We start from the raw sequence: 20310 nt of genomic DNA, 5'->3' as shown, positions 1-20310 counted from the left end.
AGATGTCAGGGCCCCTTGGGCGAGACTCAAACTGCCCCACGGGTTAAGGATCTGTCCCTGGGAAACCAAAGCCCAGCCAGAGAAACCAGCAGGGTGAGGACAAGGTCTCCCAGCCCTTCCCGTTACGTGACGTGCGGGGGCGCAGTTCCTCAATCACCGCAGGCAGCAGCGGGGCCTGCGCGGCTACTTTTCGTGCCCAGCCACCCACCCACCCTGTAGTGCTGCATCCCCTTCAGCCTCCTTCTCCCCGACCCTGCCCCACGCCAGACTCTCCCGCCCCGCCGGGGGCTGCCTCTGTTGCTGCCCGCAACCTGCCGCCGGGGAAGGCTCCCGCCTGAGGGCCCGTCTAGCTCCGCGCCGCGCGCTCTCGGCCCCGCGGCAGCCCCAAGCCCCGTCCTGCCCCCCGGCGGGCTCTGGCGGTAGCGCCGCAGCCGCCTTCCCTCGGCAGATGGCAGTCACGGCTCGCCGCGCGGGCTGCCCGGCTCTGCCCGCCGCCGGGCTCGGCGCTGCCTGGCGGCGGGGCTAGTGCCCCGCGGGTGGGGGCGGATCCCCCGAGCGGGGCGGGGAGGGCAGAGCATCCCCCAGGGATGGAGCTGCCGGCCGCCCCGCGCTTGGCTGCGGACAGACCCTGCTCCTCCTCCTGCTCCCCGCCCCCAGATCCCTCGGCTGTTGCGGGCCAGGGGCTGCCACATCGCCCGGCCTCCGCCGTTCCCTCGCCCTCCCCAGCCCACCCCCCGCCTTCTCTCCCCCTCCCCCCCGCTGCTGACGTCTGGCTTTGCCCGTCTGAAAACTCCGCGCCGCGGCGGATGCGGCGGCTTTCAGGGGCTCGGCAGCGGCAGCCGCGGCGAAGATGGTGGCGGCTCCGTGCGCTCGCAGGCTGGCCCGGCGCTCGCACTCGGCGCTCATCGCGGCGCTCACCGTGCTGCTCCTGCAGACCCTGGTGGTGTGGAATTTCAGCAGCCTGGACTCCGGCGAGGAGCAGCGGGCCGGCGGCGGCCGGGAGAAGCGGGACCGGGGCGGCGGCGGCGGCGAGAGCAGCGACCACCGGGCACATCAACACCGCAGAGGACCTGCTGCATTCCACAGCAAGGCGCTGGTAGGTGCTGCCGCCCCCCGCCCTCCATTCGGAGCCCGCCGCGGGCTTGTCACCGTGTGTGTGTGTGTGTGTGTGTGGAGGGGGGGGGACCCAAAGGCTGCAGCTGCGCCCCAATCCCCCTCCCCCCTTCTTTGCACTTGGCCAGCTCGGCGGCGTTGCAAATACTCGACTCTTCTTCGCAGGGTCGGGCTGGCCCCTTGAAAGTCTGCGAGAGGCATTCGGGCAGCGGCTTGGGTCTGCGGGCAGCGGCTTGGGTCTGCGGGCAGCTCAGCAGCCTGCGTGGGGACCGGCTGGCTCGTGGGGGGCAGGGGAGGGGGGTACGTGCATTTCAAGAATCCCGGCGGGTGGGGTGGGGTGGGGGGGGGGGGCGCAGGGGGAGAGCAGATCTGCTGGTGGCTTTTCAAGTGCAAATCGGGAGGGAGAAAGCCAAGAAGTTCTGCGGATGGGCGCAGGATGGTTTCCGTGCTCAGTGCATGCGCTGTAAGTGCCGCGAGGAGGCACGGGCAAGTAATGGACTGAAAATAGCCAGCCTGGAGCCTCTCTGCAAACTTTGAAAGAGGCTGAAGTGCTTCTCTGCTGGAGTCATCGCGGCAACCTCGGAAATTGGGAAGGGGGGTGAGAAGCGGAGGGGGGGGGGGGGGGAGGTTTGTCCTGCAAAGTTAGACCTGAATGGCACCGATTAGTTGTAATTTCTTTGCCGGTCGGTAAGGCTTCCTCCCCCCACCCCACCCCACCCCCTTCTGGAAGTATCCGTGCTTGAGATGACATGATCTGGGCACAGTAAAGCTCCTTGGCATTAGAGGGTGCTGGATTGGTCCGAACCGTCCGTGAAGGTGCATGTTATTTATACATCCTGCATTAACGCCTTTGTTTTAATAATTCACCCCCCCCCCCCCCAGTCTACACCCCGCATGCCTGCAAATCTGCTTTCTAAGGATTTCAGGAGTGGGCCGGTGCTTGCTGGTTGGGCACGCACACGTGAGGGTTCTCGCGCTCCGGCTGGGCGCTGCGGGGAATGGCTTGTACTCAGGCTTGTCACTCACGTTTCGTGTGGTGTGAAAGTGACAAAGGAGCAGGCAGCGCTGCAGTGGCGCTTTCTACTCCCCAGGCCGCTGGCAGCAGGAGGCACAGACTACTAGACTTCACTTTTCCCTCTCTAGGAAAGGAGACAGTAACATTTTAAACCCCCCTCCCCCCCTCCCAGGATTGGTTCTCTCCATTTCAAATCTTGACTCTGCTCTTGCTCTTCGCTCTGGACTAGCACCCTTCACCTTGCAGTGCAGCTTTCCTCTCCTATGGAAGAAAGTGCAGTAGCTGTTGAGTGCCTCTCCCCTCTAAGGGACTGAGCGATGCTCACAAGAATTCTCCCGAAAGAAAGTGAACAAACAGCAGGGGACCTAGTTATAAAACAGCAACAAAGGAAAATGCTTTAATGGGGTCCTCTATTATTAGAAGTCCTCTTCTGAGACTTAATTATATTTTGGAATGCATCATTTTCTGAATCTTCCAAACTTCAGTGTGGTGTAGTTATCTCACTGATGCATTCTTATGGGCTTTACTGTGCTTGTTTTTTGCATCTGAAAACCACACAGACACTATTACTGACTGCACAACTGTGTCAGGTACAGCAGGTAACCACTGATGAAATTTAATGCAATAATTTATTAGCCACTAAGAATTCAGTTATTTCTTTTTGTGTGTGTGTGTATTCTCAAATGTTTATTTAAATTGCTTGAGACTGGAACCTGACATTTTCACAAAAATAATTAGAAATTAAAAAAATGTTACATTTCTGAATGGCAAATAAGCATGTAATGCAGGGCTCGACAAATTTGTTCTGGAGCTAGGAGCCAGCCCAAAAATTAAGGAGCCCCTTTCCCCCTCCCCTCTCCCACACCGTGGGCCCAGCGGTGGGGCACCCTGGCTGGAGCATGCCAGCCTCAACGCTCTCGGTTCCTGGCCCTGACACATGGGCTCAGTGGCCCCCTGGCCGGAGCGGGCGGCTGCTCCCCCCGGAAAAATCTAGGCACCAGAACTAAATTTCTAGGTGCCATGGTGACCTGGCGCCTGGGGTTTGTTGAGCTGTGATGTAATGGTATAGATACATTTTGGGCTTCATATTAATTTCTTTGGAAATCAGTGAATTTCACTATGTTTAATTGGTATTTAGCATTCTGTAGTTCAAGAGAAGCTTGCTTTGTCTTTGAACTTTGCTTTAATATACTTCTGTACAGCTGGTTTGGGGAAGTTCTGCGTTGCCCCTTTTCAGATATGCAGTTCTCTCCGTATCTGTCTCTATCCATGTATACATCCTAAGATAGAAAGCAAGAGCCTGGACTTAGATATGTCTTGTCTTCATAGATGGCTGTGGGTCTCTGTTGCTAAAATTCAGGGACAGTCATCTGCAACAGTGGCTCTCAACCTTTCCAGACTACTGTACCCCTTTCAGGAGTTTGATTTGTCTTGTGTACCCCATAGTTTCACCTCACTTAAAAACTACTTGCTTACAAAATCAGACATAAAAATACAAAAGTGTCACAGCACACTATTACTGAAAAATGGCTTACTTTCTCATTTTTACCATATAATTGTAAAATAAATCAATTGGAATATAAATATTGTATGTACATTTCAGAGTAGTTTTACAAACAGCAGTATAAACAAGTCATTGTTTCTATGAAATTTTAGTTTGTACTGACTTCGCTAGTGTTTTTTATGTAGCCTGTTGTAAAATTAGTCAAATATCTAGATGAGTTGATGTACCCCCTGGAAGACCTCTGCGTACTCCTTCGGGTATGTGTTTCCCTAGTGCAGAACCACTGCTCTAGAAGATAACACACACAGTGTACGCAGGGCATTTTTCAGGTTCCATGTAAAATAATCTAAAATTCCTGCTTACTAAACTTAGCTTTTCTCTTGCTTTATTTTTACAGTCTTGTCACTTTAATAACTTATTGTCATTGTTCTGAGATTTTACATGTCAAACTTTACCATCTTTCCCCTAGTACTCTGCCCTCTACTCTCATTTTCCATTTATTTCACTCTTTTCAGTCCTCCTTTCTTTTTTCTCAAGCTGTTTCCCGCATGCCCCCAGTCTTATGTTTAGTTGTTGTCACATCTGAATTTATTTATTAAAGCAAAGTCACAACTATGACTTCTTTCAGGCCATGGAGTCAATCTGAAACAAGATTGCATTCATCTGCCCTTAGTAGCACCAAAGTAAGCCAACCAGAAAAGGATAGGTTCATCCTGAGGTCCTGTGCAGAAAATGCCTTTTATGAGCTATGAACTGCAAGAGCCACGAGACCATCACGTACTGGACCATGAAAGAATAAGGCTGTGAAGCCTATGAAAAAGCTCACAAGGTTTTATGAGCTGCCCGTACAGCTTTGCTACTAAAAGTGAAGAAGATAATGTGCTGATACTCAAAATGCTGATACTGTACAAAGTCCTGAAATATTGGCTATGTGATGCTCAAAGTATTAAAACGTATTTCAGTGCTTCTTACATCATTTGCAGATATTCATATTTAGAATAATATTATTTTTATGCTGGCGATTAGCAGTCAGTCCTTTGTATGTTTGCTTTTATTAAGGACCAAAATACTGAGTGATCTGGTTCCTTTTGAATCAGTGATTTAGATAACATGCTATATAAACATGTTCTGTGTACTTATTTTATTATCCCTACACTTGCTAAGGCCTGGTCTACACTTAAAAATTAGATTGATCTAGCTACACTGCAGGGCTGTGAAAAATTTGTCCCCTGAGCATCATAGTTAGGTTGACTTAACCCCTAGAGTAGATGTAGCTAGGTTGATGGAGGAATTCTTCTGTCAACCTATTTACTACCTAGTTACTAGGTGGATTAACTACATTGATGGAAAAACCGCTTCTGTTGATGTAGGAGGCATCTTCGCTACAGTGGCACAGATACTGCTGTGCTGGTGTAGCATAGGCAAACCCTAAGTAACCAGAGTGTGTCACACTGAGCCGTGCCATAGTACCTTAAATGTCCTGAAACAAACAATAATGTTATATAAGCAATATAATGATGCTGTGTGTGGATAGATAGTTTGGCAACACTTCTTAAAGATGACTTCACAACACTTGTGGCTTTGATTAAACTGTGGGGTGGTGACCATCTTTACACTTACTTCATCAAGAGTACACAAACACTGACTGAGCATCCATTTGATGACTAAAACGTGTTTGATGGAACACAGATTGGATCTTTTGCAAATTTCTGCTTGAACTCGAACTAAGTATGAAAGATAAAGAGCTCTCCTTAGTATCCTGTCAACCCCACTGAAGTTGATAGGCTAAATTCACAAACTACTCCTGACCTCCAACTGTTTTTTCTTTTCCACAAATACATTGTGCATCGCATTGGCTGTCTTTATATTTATATTTAGGGGGCTATATCTTTGCTTATGTTAGATATGAAATATTAGCAAGAAAGTTTTAAGAAACATAGGGCCTGATTCTGATCTCACACTGTGTACATAGGGATTAGTCCTGCTGAGGTCAGTGGAGTCACACCTAGTATAAAATCTGAGAGAAAACTCAGGCCCATAATTTCTGGTACTCTGTTTTTATGTTAAAACACAATTTATGTACTGCCTGAGCCGGCTTAGCTTTTCCTTTTCAGGCTAAGTTTAACATAGTTTGCATTTATCAAATTGTTATAGGATATTTTCAAAAGTTGGCTGTCCTCGGTGTAGTAGTTTCATTCTATCCAAACAACTCTAGGGCGTAACCATTTCAAGAAGGTTTTCAAACAAAGTACTTTATTCAAAGTACGATGTATCTCTGTTTGTTTTGGTTTTTTTCAGTTCAATCATAAGAGCACAGAATGCAGTTTATTCCAGACTATTCTTAGTACTCATTCAGTCTAACTGGGAGTTAGTGTTAAAATAATAGAATTGTAGGACTGGAAAGGACCCCGTGAGGTCATCTAGTCCAGTCCACTGCACTTATGGCAGGACCATTGGTGTGTCCAAAGGGAACCACTGAATGTCTCTATCTGTGTGAAATAGTGCATACATTGATCACTTTTCCTCCCTACATGAGAGTCCATAATCATATTAAAAATACCTCTAGTCCTTTTTCTTAGCAAGGGCCATTTGCACGCTAGATCTGTTGTCTATGAACCATTTATTTTAACTAATATTTGAACATGTGGTTGGCAAACAGCTTATTTTCTAATGCTGATGTAAAAGTATTTTGGACATTTGCAGAAGATGTCATTTCCAAAAGCTCTGTTCAAATATTGCCACATGTGGCTAAAATCTTTATTTTTATTTTTAATTTTCACTCCTTTTTTTTTTTTTTTTTTGCTCCTGATACATGTTCAGAAATATATACAAGGATTAAAGAATGGCATGTATTTTATTGTACTTGACTCAAACACTAAGAGGTAAATGGTGGAGATTGGTAATCCACTTTGGTAGGAAAAGAAACAATTTTGTGAACCAAGTGTTTATGGGGTATTTAGATTTATTCTAAATGCTATCTGATACATATAATAAGCAATTTCACTTACAAAATGGAAAAAAACAACCCTGCATTATAGTAAAAATGTTGCCATTGTACCTGGGTATAATTGAATGCAAACTGCCAACTTGGCATAAAGAAACAATTTTGAATGTAACTATTCTGCAAGTGAAAAAATTTACTGTGCTAGATCCCCTGGCCAGCTACAGCTGTGGTTTTTATTATGCCTAAGCCAGTTTCCTGCTGCTGTTCATGTTTAATTAAGCCATATTGTGGATGTCTTTAAAGAAGTATGAAATATATTAGTAACACTGACTTAAGTGGTACTTGTAACAATAAATAAATATATATAATATATTTTTACATCCATTCAGGGCTCTTTACAGAAACTTTATGCATTAATTAAAAAAAAAGTATAGTAATTGATACCAAACAATAATTATGCTACTAAGTGAGAATGGGTTGATTTTATTTAAAGGTATGATCTTTGAAAGGCACTGCAACAGCTTTCTGCAAGAATGAAGTAAATGTAATGTTCATTCTTAACAGAATTTTTAAATTAAGCTTGGTAGTGGTGGAGGAAGTGTCTTGTTGGTGGATGTTCTGCATTATGTGCCTTAAGGAAGGAAAGAGAAAGGCAAATCTTAGCTTCGAGGCTGGTGCTGATGAGGTGAACGTGACAGCTGAACTGCTATAATTTTAGTCCAGACTCAGTGTTATGCAGTTATGCATTGCAGTGGATGCGCTCACATTACTCAGCAGTGGCCTCTTCCACAGAACCAGTTGTTGAAAGCAACTGATGTGGGCTGCTTGACTTTCTTTAATGTCATGTGTCAGACAGCCCCATTGGATTTTCATCATTAGTGTGAGAGATGGTAAAGTAAAAATGTCACTTTGTTAATATGTCAGTGCAGTGAAATGTAACCATTGCCTGGTGGTGATATATACTGTAGGATCGAAGCCTTTCTTGAATCTTTAGTCTGATACGTTGTATTGCATATCTATATTAAAGAAATTGTATAAGAAAACCGTGCTGGCAGCAGCATTCTCCCTTATATACCAGGGTGTGGGTGATGGAGTGGGATCTTGCTGTGATCACCTTTGCCGATCACCTCTACAGTAGGGCATGCTGGGAGAAGCCATTTCTCAGGTAGGTAGTTTCCAAGACATTTAGGCCTCTATAACTTAATACTAACACCCTAAACCACACAGAAACCAACAGGCAGCCAATACATATCACTGCAGAGCACTGGTGTAATATGCTCCTGGTGAGATACCCTGCTTAACAAGTGGGTTGCTGCATTCTGCACCTACTTTAGTTTCTAAATGGATTTAAGGTGAATCCCAAAGTTGGGTGCAATGCCAGCAAGGACATCTTCTAAGAGAAAAAGATACCAGTCTCCTGCCCAGATAAAAATGTGTGCGGGGAGGAATCAAGCTGCTGCTGAAAGTTGGTCAGACAACAATAATTGGGAATTTACCACAATGCCAAGTTGCAAACACGAGTTTAAAAAAAACCCAGATAAATGTCTTTATCGTCTGGATTTTCCCCCAAACCACTGTCACTCTTTGGGTTTCTTTAATCAGAATTGAGCCTCAGGCAGCTCCTTCGCATGCATGCCCCAAACTCTGTCAGGTACTGGGGAAACAGCTCAGCTGCCCCATCCATCATAAGAGATAGAAAGACAAAGCTGGTGATCTGCCAGGTGCTCAGGACACTGCTACCCATCTCTCTTCAGTAGCTCTTCTAGCAACCTCATGTACACATTGAATTAGATGGAGGACAAGATGAAACCTCACCCAACTCCACATGAGAGCTCACGGTAGAGGAACAATCAGCCAATGCTGTGCTCTGGGATTTCAGCCAATTCTGCTCTCCCTAAAGTCTGTAGGCATGTCCACAACAGTTGTACCAAAAGTAGCTAATAGATCTAATAATAGTGCTGGAGATTCTTGATCTTTATTCATTACTAGGAGGAGACAGTCAGCCAATCTCACTAGCACGTAATTTCAACATATGACACAGAGATGGTTAGATTAAAACTTTGACAATGTTCCCTTCCACCTTTTGTCTATAGGGCTAATGCAGTAAAAATAGCTGTGTAGACATTGCTTTGATATTGGGCTAGACCCTGGGTTCTCACACCTCTGGGATGGGTGGGCATGAAGGCCTGAGCTACAACATCAAAGCAATGTCTACACAGCTATTTTTGCACACTAGCACAAGCCCTACTAGCACAAGTCTATGCCAAGTAAAGCTACCCGTGTAGGGATAATGTAGTCTTGTGAATTCCAGTTCCGAAATGCGTTTTTGACAGAATTTGAGGAGAAAAGCAAAAACTACCAAAGCAATGGTTTTTCTGACTTTTTTTAGGTCTAAAAGGCTTAAATGAGCTTGAATGTGAGTGGATCATTTTTATGCTAAATTTCAGCCTGATGCAAATTAAGCACCAGATCCTGTGAGCCCTCACTCATGTGAGCACACCCACTGATTCCAGTGGGACAGCTCACCCGACGATCTACTCATACGAATGGGACTTAGCAGGATCAACCCTGCATAAACCAGGTACCCCTCATGGCCTCAGGGCAGCCCTGCAATGTCATCTTGCCTCAGTTTTCTGCTTCAATTCACAGTTATTCCAGTACAAGCATGTCCTCAAGTCTCACCATCCTGGTGTCTTCTGCCAGACCTGGACCATTTATCAGTAGTTCTTTGTCCCTCCACCAGGACAGCCCCCCAGCCCTTCCTCTGAGACACAAGCTTGCTCTTCTAGAGAGAATTTTCTCAGCTTCTCTGCTGGGAGCCTCCGAGTTCTTCTGGGCTCACATCCCCAGCAAGGAGATGCCAGTGGGTAAGCCTCTCAACTGCTCCCCTCTCTTCAGTCCTCTGGTCCTTGATTCTGGCTCAGAGCCAGCAGACATCTCCCTCTGTTGCTCCATCCTGCATTCAGTCCTGGCTGTCTGGCTGGGGTATCCCCGTTATTCTTTCTGACTGAACCAGTCTGCTCTGCACCTTTTAACTCACTCTCATGCTTCTGATAGCTTCCCACATGCTGCCCTTGCCTCTTAATTGGACTTGGACTGGAACAGGAGCATTCAACCAGTTTCTTTTAGTGAGCGAGCAACCCGATTACATCCTGACATGGCAGAATTATACATTTCCTAAAGAATGGGTCCATAATGGAAATACTGACTTGGCCATTAACCAGAGCTTCACTAGTTATCACAAAAATAATAGCACCAAAATACAACTTTAATAACAATTCAAAAGGGCAGAGTAGACAACTAATCATTTTATAATGAGAAAGGAGGAAAACAATATATTTAGGGCCAGAGAACTGCATAATAATTTTACAAAGCCGTAGCAAGGCACATGTTAATAAAACAAACAAATCTTTTCAGTAACAGGGAACTAATGTATGCATTATTTAAGAACAGTATTAGAGCCAGATTAGATTGATGGACTTTTGTAGCAGTTATCTTATTAAGCATCTTTTCTGTAGGGATCTGGGAAAGTTTTACATGAAATGGATTTTTATTAATTGAGGATGTCAGGGGAAGTCTTTTTCAGGCCATTTATTATTTTGTTTATTTTTTATTGTTTGATAGGTCTTTGCAGATGTTACCTTTGAAATAAAAGCCTCTTCATGGTCTTGTTTTACCAGAGAGGACTAGCTATTGTAAGGGAGACATATACAGATGCCATTTATTTGTCATCAATTATTGTAAATGGCTACTTTACAGTACAGAATAAAATACCCTCATTACTTGTCATTTCTTTGAGCTATATTGAGAAATATTTTCCAAAATGTTTTTCCCTTTCTGTTTTGAAAGTGCAGTATATAAAGTGGAGATTTCAAATCCATCTTAATAGTGCCAGATAGTGAAACAGAAGCTGTTGGATAAGATTAGATAAAAGCAAGAACAACTAGGTATATATAATTTGCAGGTTTAGTCACACACTGTGATCTTGAGGATGAATTTGAATCAGAATTCCTTTTGATTTTCTTTGTGTAGTTAGAGAGAGATCCTGTGCACACTAGATTCCAGGGGAATTTTGCCTTGATTTCAGTCCTGGGAGCAGGATCAAATCTTTACTTGTGTATTTTTCCCGCCAGTTTTTCTCATTGGTTGTCTAATTTGCTTTGTCATAGCTCAGTGGGGACTGTTGGTAGGAGATGGAAATGTGACACACATGAAAAGTTATTTACAAAATACATTAGTAGTTCCACACTTAACCAGTGTACATGAACTCATTAGTTCTGAGAGAGCCTTGCCTTGTGTCCCTGTTTCTTTTCTGACTAGAAAATAATCTGTAATGGAAATCCTTCAGCGCTAAACCTCATTATTTAAACTGTTAAAATATTGTAAACACCAAATAACAAGCAACCTAATTTTTGGCAAACCAGAGACTATTTATAATGGGTAAAATTTTCAAAAGTACCTGTGTCTGACTTTCATGCACTTAGATTCCTAAGTCCCTTTTTAGGCTTTGACACTGTACCATCGAATGCTCAGTTGAAAAGAAAAGTGTTGTGTTAGAGCCCTGGGTTCTGTTCTCATCTCTACATTTTTGTGTCATCGTCCGCAAGGCATTTGCAGCCTCACTTTCAAAAGGGGACCCTAATTTTGGATGTTTCAGGTTTTGGATGCCCAGCTTTAGACACCTGGTGCCTGATTTTCAAAGGAGCTGAGTGCCTGCGGTTCCTATTGTTTAGAGTGTTGGAGTTCTTAGTGTTCAGGCCCAAGGTGTCTCAGGTGGGTCACCCAAAACCAATGGTTATACTTGAAAATTTTAGCTTTTACGTCCTTTGCCTCAGTTTCCCCATCTATAAAAAGAGTATATTCAAATTTACCAACCTTGGCAAAGCACTGTGGGTCTTAACCAATTATTAGTTGTAAAATGCTTCGAAATCTTCAGATAAGACTCAGCCAGCTCCTCAGCTGGCTTGCATTGGCATAGCTCCATTGAAATCAATAGAGCTATGTTAGTTCACAGCAGCTGAGGATTTTGGTCTTGCAAATGTAATTATTGTTACAATAATAGCATCAAACAAGTAATTATTATTTTCTCTTTCTTTTCATTTAAAAATGAGAAAATGATTTCCTCTTGGATCAGTGCAAATAATTTACATTAGTGGCCCGCATGGAAATATTGTTAATTTATACAGTGCCATCTGTGTGCTAGAAGCTTTACAGTCATGTAGGAAGACAGGTCCCTACCTTGAAGAGCTTACAGTCTAAACAGAAAATGCAGTAAGTGTACTTGAAATAATATCTACCACCCACACTGATTTGACATATTACTACATGTGGATTCAACAAGGGTTAAGCACATCACTAACTCTAAGCATGAGGGTAGTCTCACTGAGCTCCATGGGACTAAGACTTCTGTGGAAATACTCTTGTGCTTTGTTAGGCAGGTGTTTTACATGCCCTGCTCATAGACTTTAAGGCCACCGTGATCACATTAATCTAGTCTGACCTCCTGCACGTTGCAGGCCACAGAAGCTCAGCCACTCATAATTGTAATAGGCCCATAATCTCTGGCTGAGTTACTGAAGGTCTCAAATCTTGATTTTTAAGACTTCAGGTTACAGAGAATCCACCAATTAATTTAGATCAAACTAACAAGTGACATGTTCCCCACCCTGCAGTAGAAGACAAAAAAACTCCCAGAGTCTCTGCCAATCTGACCTGGGGGAATTCCTTGCCAACTCTAAATATGGCCATCAGTTAGACCCTGAGCATGTGGGCAAGATTCACCAACTGTACATGTGAGAGATAATTCTCTGTAGTAACTCCGAGTCCTCTCTATCTAGTGCCCCATTTCTGGCTGTTGGAAATGTTTGCTAATAGTGGTCACGGATGGGCAACATGCCGTTGTAGGCAACCTCATTATACCATCCCTGCCATAAATTTATCAAGCTCAGTCTTGAAAGAAGTTAGTTTCTTTGCCTCCACTACTTCACTTGGAAGGCTGTTCCAGAACTTCACTCCCTGCTGAACTGGGGCCTTAATTTGTGAGAGAAGGGAGTAGCCCCGCTCACTCAGCAGCCATAAAAACTGAGGACCGCATAATGCTGCTATGATTTACACCTTGTGTAACCCTGTTCAGTTCATCCTTTTGTGTCAAGTACCGAAAGAGTCACTACAGGACGCTTATCATGTGATCCTTTATTTTTAGAGAAGATTAATGGATTCTTCCAGGAGACAAACTATTTATGGCATGTGTGGCATGTATGGCTTTTTGGTAATTGAATCAAACTTTAGAGTAAATGAGTGTTTGTTTCTATAAAGTAGCTAGCCAGAAAACTTTTTTTACACAAGAGCAAGGTTGTCGCTGAAGTCAAATCTTGAATGCTTCCCTCTGTGTATTCTATTTTCACATTACTGCTGTTTCTGTATTCTGTTTATGTTATATATTAGTAGAGCAAATTAGTGATGGAGTCTTTATTTTGTAAAAGTAAGTTCTAAGGAGCAAGATGAAACGGTCTAGTTTTACTTTAACCAAGCTTTGTGTCTGTGGATCATGGGTAGTCATTAAATTTCAAACTGCAGTCTTTGCTTGGTCATAACCTTCAGGTGAACTTTTTTGATTTGTGTTGTTGCAATTGGAGAATTTTTTTGCACACTTCAGACTTTTGGTTTTACTTTTCCTAATGTTGTATTTTGAATTTTGTGCTTTCTGAATTTCTCTGAGGTCCTTGTTTTTGTGCTTGGAAGAAAGCCTGAGATATTTCCATGGTCTTTAGTCCTCTTGTAGTTCCCCTTGGAGTCAAATGTTTCCCCTATAGCTGGAGCAGTAACTAGCTAAATGACCATCCACTCAATTGTAGATACTTAAATTGAGTCTCTCAACAAGAATTGCCTGCCACTGGGGACATCTTAATGTTGGAAATTTGTGTGTCAACCCCTCCCCCCCAAAAAACCTGTTATCAGGATAATATATACTCAGTGGCAAAAATATTCAGTGGTAGATTAAAAGTAGCAAATAATTTTTAAACACAAAAGTCCAAACTTTCAAATATTGGTACTTACAGCTGTGGACTTAATCCATATTTAAGCAACTAATTACATTGATTTAGATGCCTAAATGCTGACTTCACACTTAAATCTCTATTTAGATGCCTGAAACATATTTAAATACATAAATATGGCTTCAGGTGTGAGACTTTAGTCATTCAACTTTGAAAATGTGACCTAAAATATCAAACAAGCAAACAAAATGTAAATGGAGTAAACAAAGCTGTTAGTGTGGACACCAGGAGAATATTAATAATAATTTACACTGCTGCAGTACCTCAAGTTGGCATTCACTTAATTGAGTTTAGTAGCATGGTTGCTTACATAGAATCTTTGAGATGCTATCAGCACATACCGTAAGAGCAATAGTACATCTGCAGTGAAGAATCCCTTACCTTTTTGGCAGTCTCACAGGAGAGATGTACAAATCTTAACTGTAATATTTTGATAAGTCACTAGTTCTTATTAAAATAATAATCATGGTGATAATTATAACTGTAGTTTGCACTTAGACTGAGCTGCTAACTGTACTGAGGGAAAAAACCCTTCCATGTGTTCTCTAAAAATAGCTAGAGCTCTAGTTCTGCCCTTTTCATTTCACATGTGCCTATCTTGGGAGTCTGTTGTTTGTCCCCTTCATGTTTTGCTAGCGTGCTGCTACTTCAGTTTGTAGAATAAAAGGCTGCATAACTCTCCCATAGGAAGAAGCTTTAGAATCCTGCACATACAAAAGGACCTGCTCCTGCTTCAAATTGGAGTTTTTCTGTTGACAGCAATGTGATCAAAATTAGGCCCGATATTTTACAGTAACGCCGTGATAAAATACTGTGATGAATCCATGGTCACCAGCCTCTTCATGGTTCCCATGCTACACACTGGAAGCAGTGACCATAGAACTCAGCGCTCCTCCTCCAAGGGCCCCAGCTCCTAAAATATTTGAACTAAAGGAAAGTAGGGAGCAATATAGGTTCTATGGCACCCAGCTGAGCAGTTATAATCCTACTCAGTAGAGAAAAGTACTACACATGCACACTACCTACTTTGTTACAATGTGCTATTGGGCTCCATTTAATAAATTAATGAAATTGATTAAAGGCCTGTTCATTTATTAAATATGATGGTTCTGTAAGAAACAGTTTTGTGGTTATACCTCCTCTTCCATCTCTCTACTCATGGGAATGGTGGTACTGTGCTTCATTTCTTTTTAAATTAATTTTCCTGACCTAGACCTTCAGCAGTTTAGCCTAGCAGAGGCAAAGCAGAAGGCACTGCTCATTATGTCGGGCTACCCTAAAGTGTGGTGGCCACAGCAGCCCTGGGGAAGTCTGAAGTTGCTTCCCTCCCCTAGCATTCATCTCACCAGCTGACCAGCTAGAAACTGAGCAAGGGGCAGAGCTGGGGCCCTGAGTTGCAGAGCAAGATTTTCTTGCTTGGGAAGAGTAGTAGTTCCAAGGCGGCGGTACAATTGTATGAGCTCTATGATTGTACAACCAGTGTAAAACCTGAGTTAATCTGACCCTGTTGATGTTTACTTTTCCCATATATCATTCTTATGGGAGCAGTTCTCCAGATATATGCCTCATTATACCATTAAATTTGCCTCAGTGGTCACCATTTTTGAGGGGTAATTGGCAGAGAAATAGGGTCAGGTTTCATTTGCTTGTTGGACAGGCTTGCATATAGACCCTTTTGAGCAATCAGCACCTTTGTTACATAGCCCTTGTGGATCTGGGTTTATACACATTTCCCAATTGCAGAATTTGACTGAAAGGTAGTTTTTCTTATCAAAGATGGTTTGAGCATTTTCTTTTTTATATATTTGGGTATATAAGAGCAGACAAGTGAAAGCACTTATCCCAGGCTCTAAGCACCCTTGGCACGGTTATTTAGGAACACAATCCTACAGTTGTGTACACATTATTCACATGGCATATATCTGAGAGCCTGATTGGGCTCTTCAGGCTAAAATGGCCTTTTGACCCTGTAGTAGTTTTACATTGAAAATTTAAACCAATAATGTTGGATTATTTTATTTGCCCTTTTTGGTGCCATCCCTGGACTGTCAGGCTGAAAAAACTTGTGCTGTCAAAGTGTCCTCATTAAAAAAAAAATACAGAATGGAATATCCTAAAGACCTTTAGGGCCATTTCCCTTCAGTTACACTGGTGTAAATCTGACGTAATTCTGTAACATCAGTGGTTTCAACTCACGCATAAGTTACTTTACACTAGGCTAACCAAGAGGAGAATTTGGGTCTTAAATCTAAAGTAGTCATTGAAAGGACTGAGTGCTGAAACCGTGCAGAGATAAGATATCCACCAGTGATAGAGCATTTGAGTGCTTTTTGACATGTCGCTACAATTTCATAATGAGTGTTCATCAGTCGGATAACATCCTATAGATATCTTCTGTTTGATGGTCTATTTCTGGAGCATGGAAAAAATCAAATAAAGCGTGCCTTGGAATTCTGTGCTGGCCTGGAATTAACTGAATCACTGTAGTCCATGTCCAGTTTAACCTAAAGGAGGTAGACATCTTCCTTGTCCAGATAGGATCTTAGTGACAATGGAATTTAGTTTAAAGCCTGACTGAAATTAACCTAACCCACAAGCCCATTGACTTCAGTTGGGTTTGTATCAAGCCATATAAGGTATTCTCTAGTTAGCTTATTAACAGGTATTTGTTTTCAATTAGTTTGGGTTTTTTTAAATCGAATTGTGTTTATTTTCCTCCCAGTTGTTGACTGATTCCCTTTTATTTGCTGCTGTTAGTTTTCCTTGCTAGTCATAGAGCCCAATCCTATTCTGGTTGAAGTCCATGGGAGTTGTGACATGACCCTTAGGTAAGAATTGGGCCTGTATATTGGTAAAACAATTGCCCAGCAAGTTAGATTCAAGGTGGATTAATATAATTGAAAAGCTAACTGCTTTTTGATTCTCTGTCAGATAGTAAATATTAATAAACGTTTATGGATCAGTGTTTCTCTTTTGTTGGATGAATGATTGTTAAATGCATTTGTGCAGTTTTATTTTGTTTCCTTTCATTATTGCTTATGAATTTGATGCAATAAATAATGAGGCAAAGCAAGGGATTTTTGTAGGCTGCCTTGTTACTGGGTGGGAGTTGCATGGGTTGGAAGTGTATTTCCTGTTTGTAAAAATATTTTTTTTCTACAGCTGTGGTCATACTTTATGCCATCTGCAAATCTTGGGTTGTATGGGATCCGAGTTGCACCAGAATTTGGCCCCATGTATTTAAAGACCATTGCCACCATTTAGGTTACAGCTTCACAGTCATGAATGGATACTCTGGGGTTTTTTAATTCCTCTTGAGTAAAGCATCGTCAATGAATGTTTGGTGTCTTTATGAAGATGAAGCATGTTCAGGGCTCGGTTTTGCAACCCTTACATAAATTGGTGAGCCTTTACTCCCCCACTAGTCCCAATGAAGTCAACTACTAACAAAAGTAAGCATTCACTTGGGTAAGTAGGAGTTGCACAGTTGGGTCTTAGGCCAAAATTTTCAAGAGTGTTTAGTGATTTTGGATGCCTAATGTCATGCTGCCTGGAGTGGCTCGCGACTAGAAGTGCCAACCTCAGGGCAGACTGTCAAGGAGCAAGTCAGAGACCTCAAACTGCTTGTATGTTCTATAATTACATTTCACCAACTCGGTAACACATGTGAAATCCTAATGCACTAGAACAGTCTTGCCATGGAATCACAGTCCCATGGGCATTCCAGTCTACCTTGCCAGCTAGGCAAACTGGACTTAGTAATAGATGGTTGCTATACACTAGAGATCACAAAATATTCAGGCTACTCCCAGTCCCAAAGGACAGTCACTTATCCCAGCTCAGTTTGTACCTTAAATCTCACACCAGACACCTGCTTGTAGCCAATCCTCTAGTAAACTATCTAAGGATTTATTAACTAAGAAAAGGGAGTTATTACAAGGCTAAAGCAGGCAAGCACATAGACACAAATGAGTTGCAATCTGTGGTTTCAAAAGGTGACAGAGTTGTAGCAAGCTGTCAGCTCTGAATGTCTTTCAGGGCTAAACCAGGTTGGCCCTGGGGATCTCTGCTTCTCTTTCATAGCTCTGGCCCTGTGAGAGTCCAAACAGCAAAAGAGATGAAAAATTTTCTTGTCAGCTATTTTTATTTCCTTCTTTCAAAATGGGATGAGCTCTTTTACATGTAGCCTTTTTATGGGTGCAAGGGAGCAATTAACAAAATCTTTGTATTGTGATGTCCCACAATGGCCCATTTAGTTTTGACAGGCCTTCTTGATAGGCCTCCTGGCTGGATTCACAGTTTCAAAGCAAACGTTTTTTACAGTTACAAAGCAAAAACTTAACTATTACCTTTATAGCAAGAGATATTAGAAGTGAGATTAATGCATGCCACAACTTAAAATCATTTCATAAAGTCTATACATTCAACACATTGTTATAAGTCCAATACCCATCTTAACCATACTAACACACTGGTGAAACACACTGGTTACCAGCAATTAATTTGATGTACGTGCATGGGGCTCACTTTCTGAAAATCATGTTCTTTTAAACTGGTGCATGTACCTGCATGGGGCTCATTGCAGGACTGAGGTGTAAGGAGGGTTAAGGGCCTGACCCTGAAAGATGCTGACCATCCTGGGAAAAGCTGTGGGAGTTGAGGGTGGTTCATCTCTGGCAGGATCAGATACAAATCAAGACAGGAATATGCTTAAAGGAACATTGTAAGGTTAAAACATCATATATTTATGAACACGGTGTCCTTCCCATTAAGTAATTAACACTGAAATGATTTTTAAAAACTGGTTTAACTTGCCTTGGTCTTGCTGTTTTTATTTTGCTTTGGTCAGTGAAAGTTGACTGATCATTTTTTGTTTTTGTTTTTGTTTTGTTTTGTTTTATGGTTAGTTTCTAGTCAGTTTCACTTTCTGGTCCTTCTGAAAAAGCACCTGGAAAGAATGTTTTGTTTAGTTTACAAACAGTGCAAGGGGAAGTACTTTTTTTTTTTTTTTTTTTAAATTTCCATGCTTTTTTTAATAAAAAAAAAAAAATTGAAGCATTTTAATGGTTTTGGTTTATATGTGGGTTTTGTAAAATATTATTTCTGCAAAACCTATAATTTGGCTAAATCTAATATGACAAGTTTCCCTTTAAAAATAAATTAAAGTGTAAAAATTATATAAAATTCCCATAACTTTGCTTTTGGTTCATCTGCTCTGCATTCTCAAATGGAAATTTTGTTTTTATGGGCAAACAATTAGTGCCTCTTTCCCTATAATCACTGCACAGAATTGCTACATTTTTGTTGAACCCTGCAGTCATACTCCAACAATAACACTGCATTTTTATTATTTTGAAAAATATAATTTTATAATACAGAAGATTTTTCTTAGGTGAATGAGCATATTTCTAATTATCCTGCTGACCTTGTCAAACCTCTTTCTAAAATGTTGTGTTAATGGTTTCATCATATTCATTACTAAAGATTCTCATGCAGAAAGCAATACACATGGAATTTTGCACTGTGATTGATTTAATGAAATTTTTCATTTCAGCTTAAAGGTATGTTAAGTGCATTTGCATTTTGTTGTATTTTTTTTTTAAATAGTACCAGTCCATATCTAACAACTGCTTAATTTCAATTCAGTGAGATGGTCACCAGGTGAACCCTTCACAGCCTTGATCAAAGTGAAGTGGAGTGAGGTCTTAGACAGTCACTGTGGTTGAGACAACTGCATTGCTTTCAGCAGCTAGTCTATACTAGCTTTTAACTCAAGTTTAGTTTAATTGCCAGTTAACTTGGGTTTAAAGAAAACTCTAGGGGAGACAAGTCCTGAGAAAAAGCATAGTCTTGTGGTTCAGGCACTGCCCTAGAACTCAGGAGATACAGGTTCACAGATTTCCTGTATTATCGCAGGCCAGTCATGTGCTTGCTGATCTCTGTCTCAGTTCCCCTTCTGTAGAAAGGAAATTATAGTATTTCCTTTCTCTATTGCTTCTTCAGGACATGTTTTGCCTCTTATCGTGCATCTGTACTGCATCTATTTCAGTGGGAACCCAAGTTGGGGTCCTTGGCCCTATTGTACTATAAATAAGAATAATGATATGGTCCTTTGGTCTGAAATTGTCTCCATGACGGCTCAGCTCCTGGCATTGTCTGACCATATGCATTGTTGTCTTAGTCCTTTCTGCCTCATGGATAGCATGCTCCTTTCCAGTCCCTGGGACTGACAGGGCAGTTGCTACCTGCTTGCTCTTTGAAGATGCTGCTCTCTCAGTTCTGTCAGATTTTCAACTCCCTTTGCCATGCGGTAGTGAGAACTTGTCCTGTCAGTGCCATTAAAGAAGATTAATTTGTGTCCTGTCTGCCGGGTCACTTACATAGTGATGAGGTACTGACGAATTAGCACTCACACAAGTGATATGCACCAGAACCTGTTTAGAGTGAGCTCTGACTTAGTGAAATTCCTTTCCTAGTGAAGTAAACACCTAATTGTCTCAGTGCTTTTCAGTTGGGTTTACAGCAAATGTCTGCTGACTGGAATGGGGCAAATCCAACCTAACCCATTCCATTGCAACAAAAGTTCCCCCGGCAGTGGAACAAGGTATTTTTATCATTTGTTACCCATGGAGCACAAAAATATGTAGATTTTAAAGTCCCTGTATTGGACGTGCAAGCC

At 42.2% G+C, this 20310-nt stretch overlaps 1 protein-coding gene across 1 annotated transcript in view; it reads left to right on the top strand.

Annotated features, from left to right (window-relative positions):
* The first annotated feature begins 850 nt into the window (after positions 1-850).
* The window catches only part of XYLT1 (xylosyltransferase 1), a 289074-nt gene continuing 269614 nt past the window's right edge, over positions 851-20310 (top strand). The window contains exon 1 of the mRNA XM_067551051.1: positions 851-1096. Coding sequence (XP_067407152.1) covers positions 851-1096 — 246 coding nt within the window. The remainder of the gene's footprint in view (positions 1097-20310) is intronic.

This window comes from Emydura macquarii, unplaced genomic scaffold, assembly GCF_026122565.2.
Source record: "Emydura macquarii macquarii isolate MOO-44397 ecotype Brisbane River unplaced genomic scaffold, CSIRO-AGI_Emac_v2 contig_1348, whole genome shotgun sequence".
In the NCBI taxonomy this organism is placed as follows: domain Eukaryota; kingdom Metazoa; phylum Chordata; order Testudines; family Chelidae; genus Emydura; species Emydura macquarii.
This window is presented reverse-complemented; position numbering and strand designations above follow the sequence as displayed.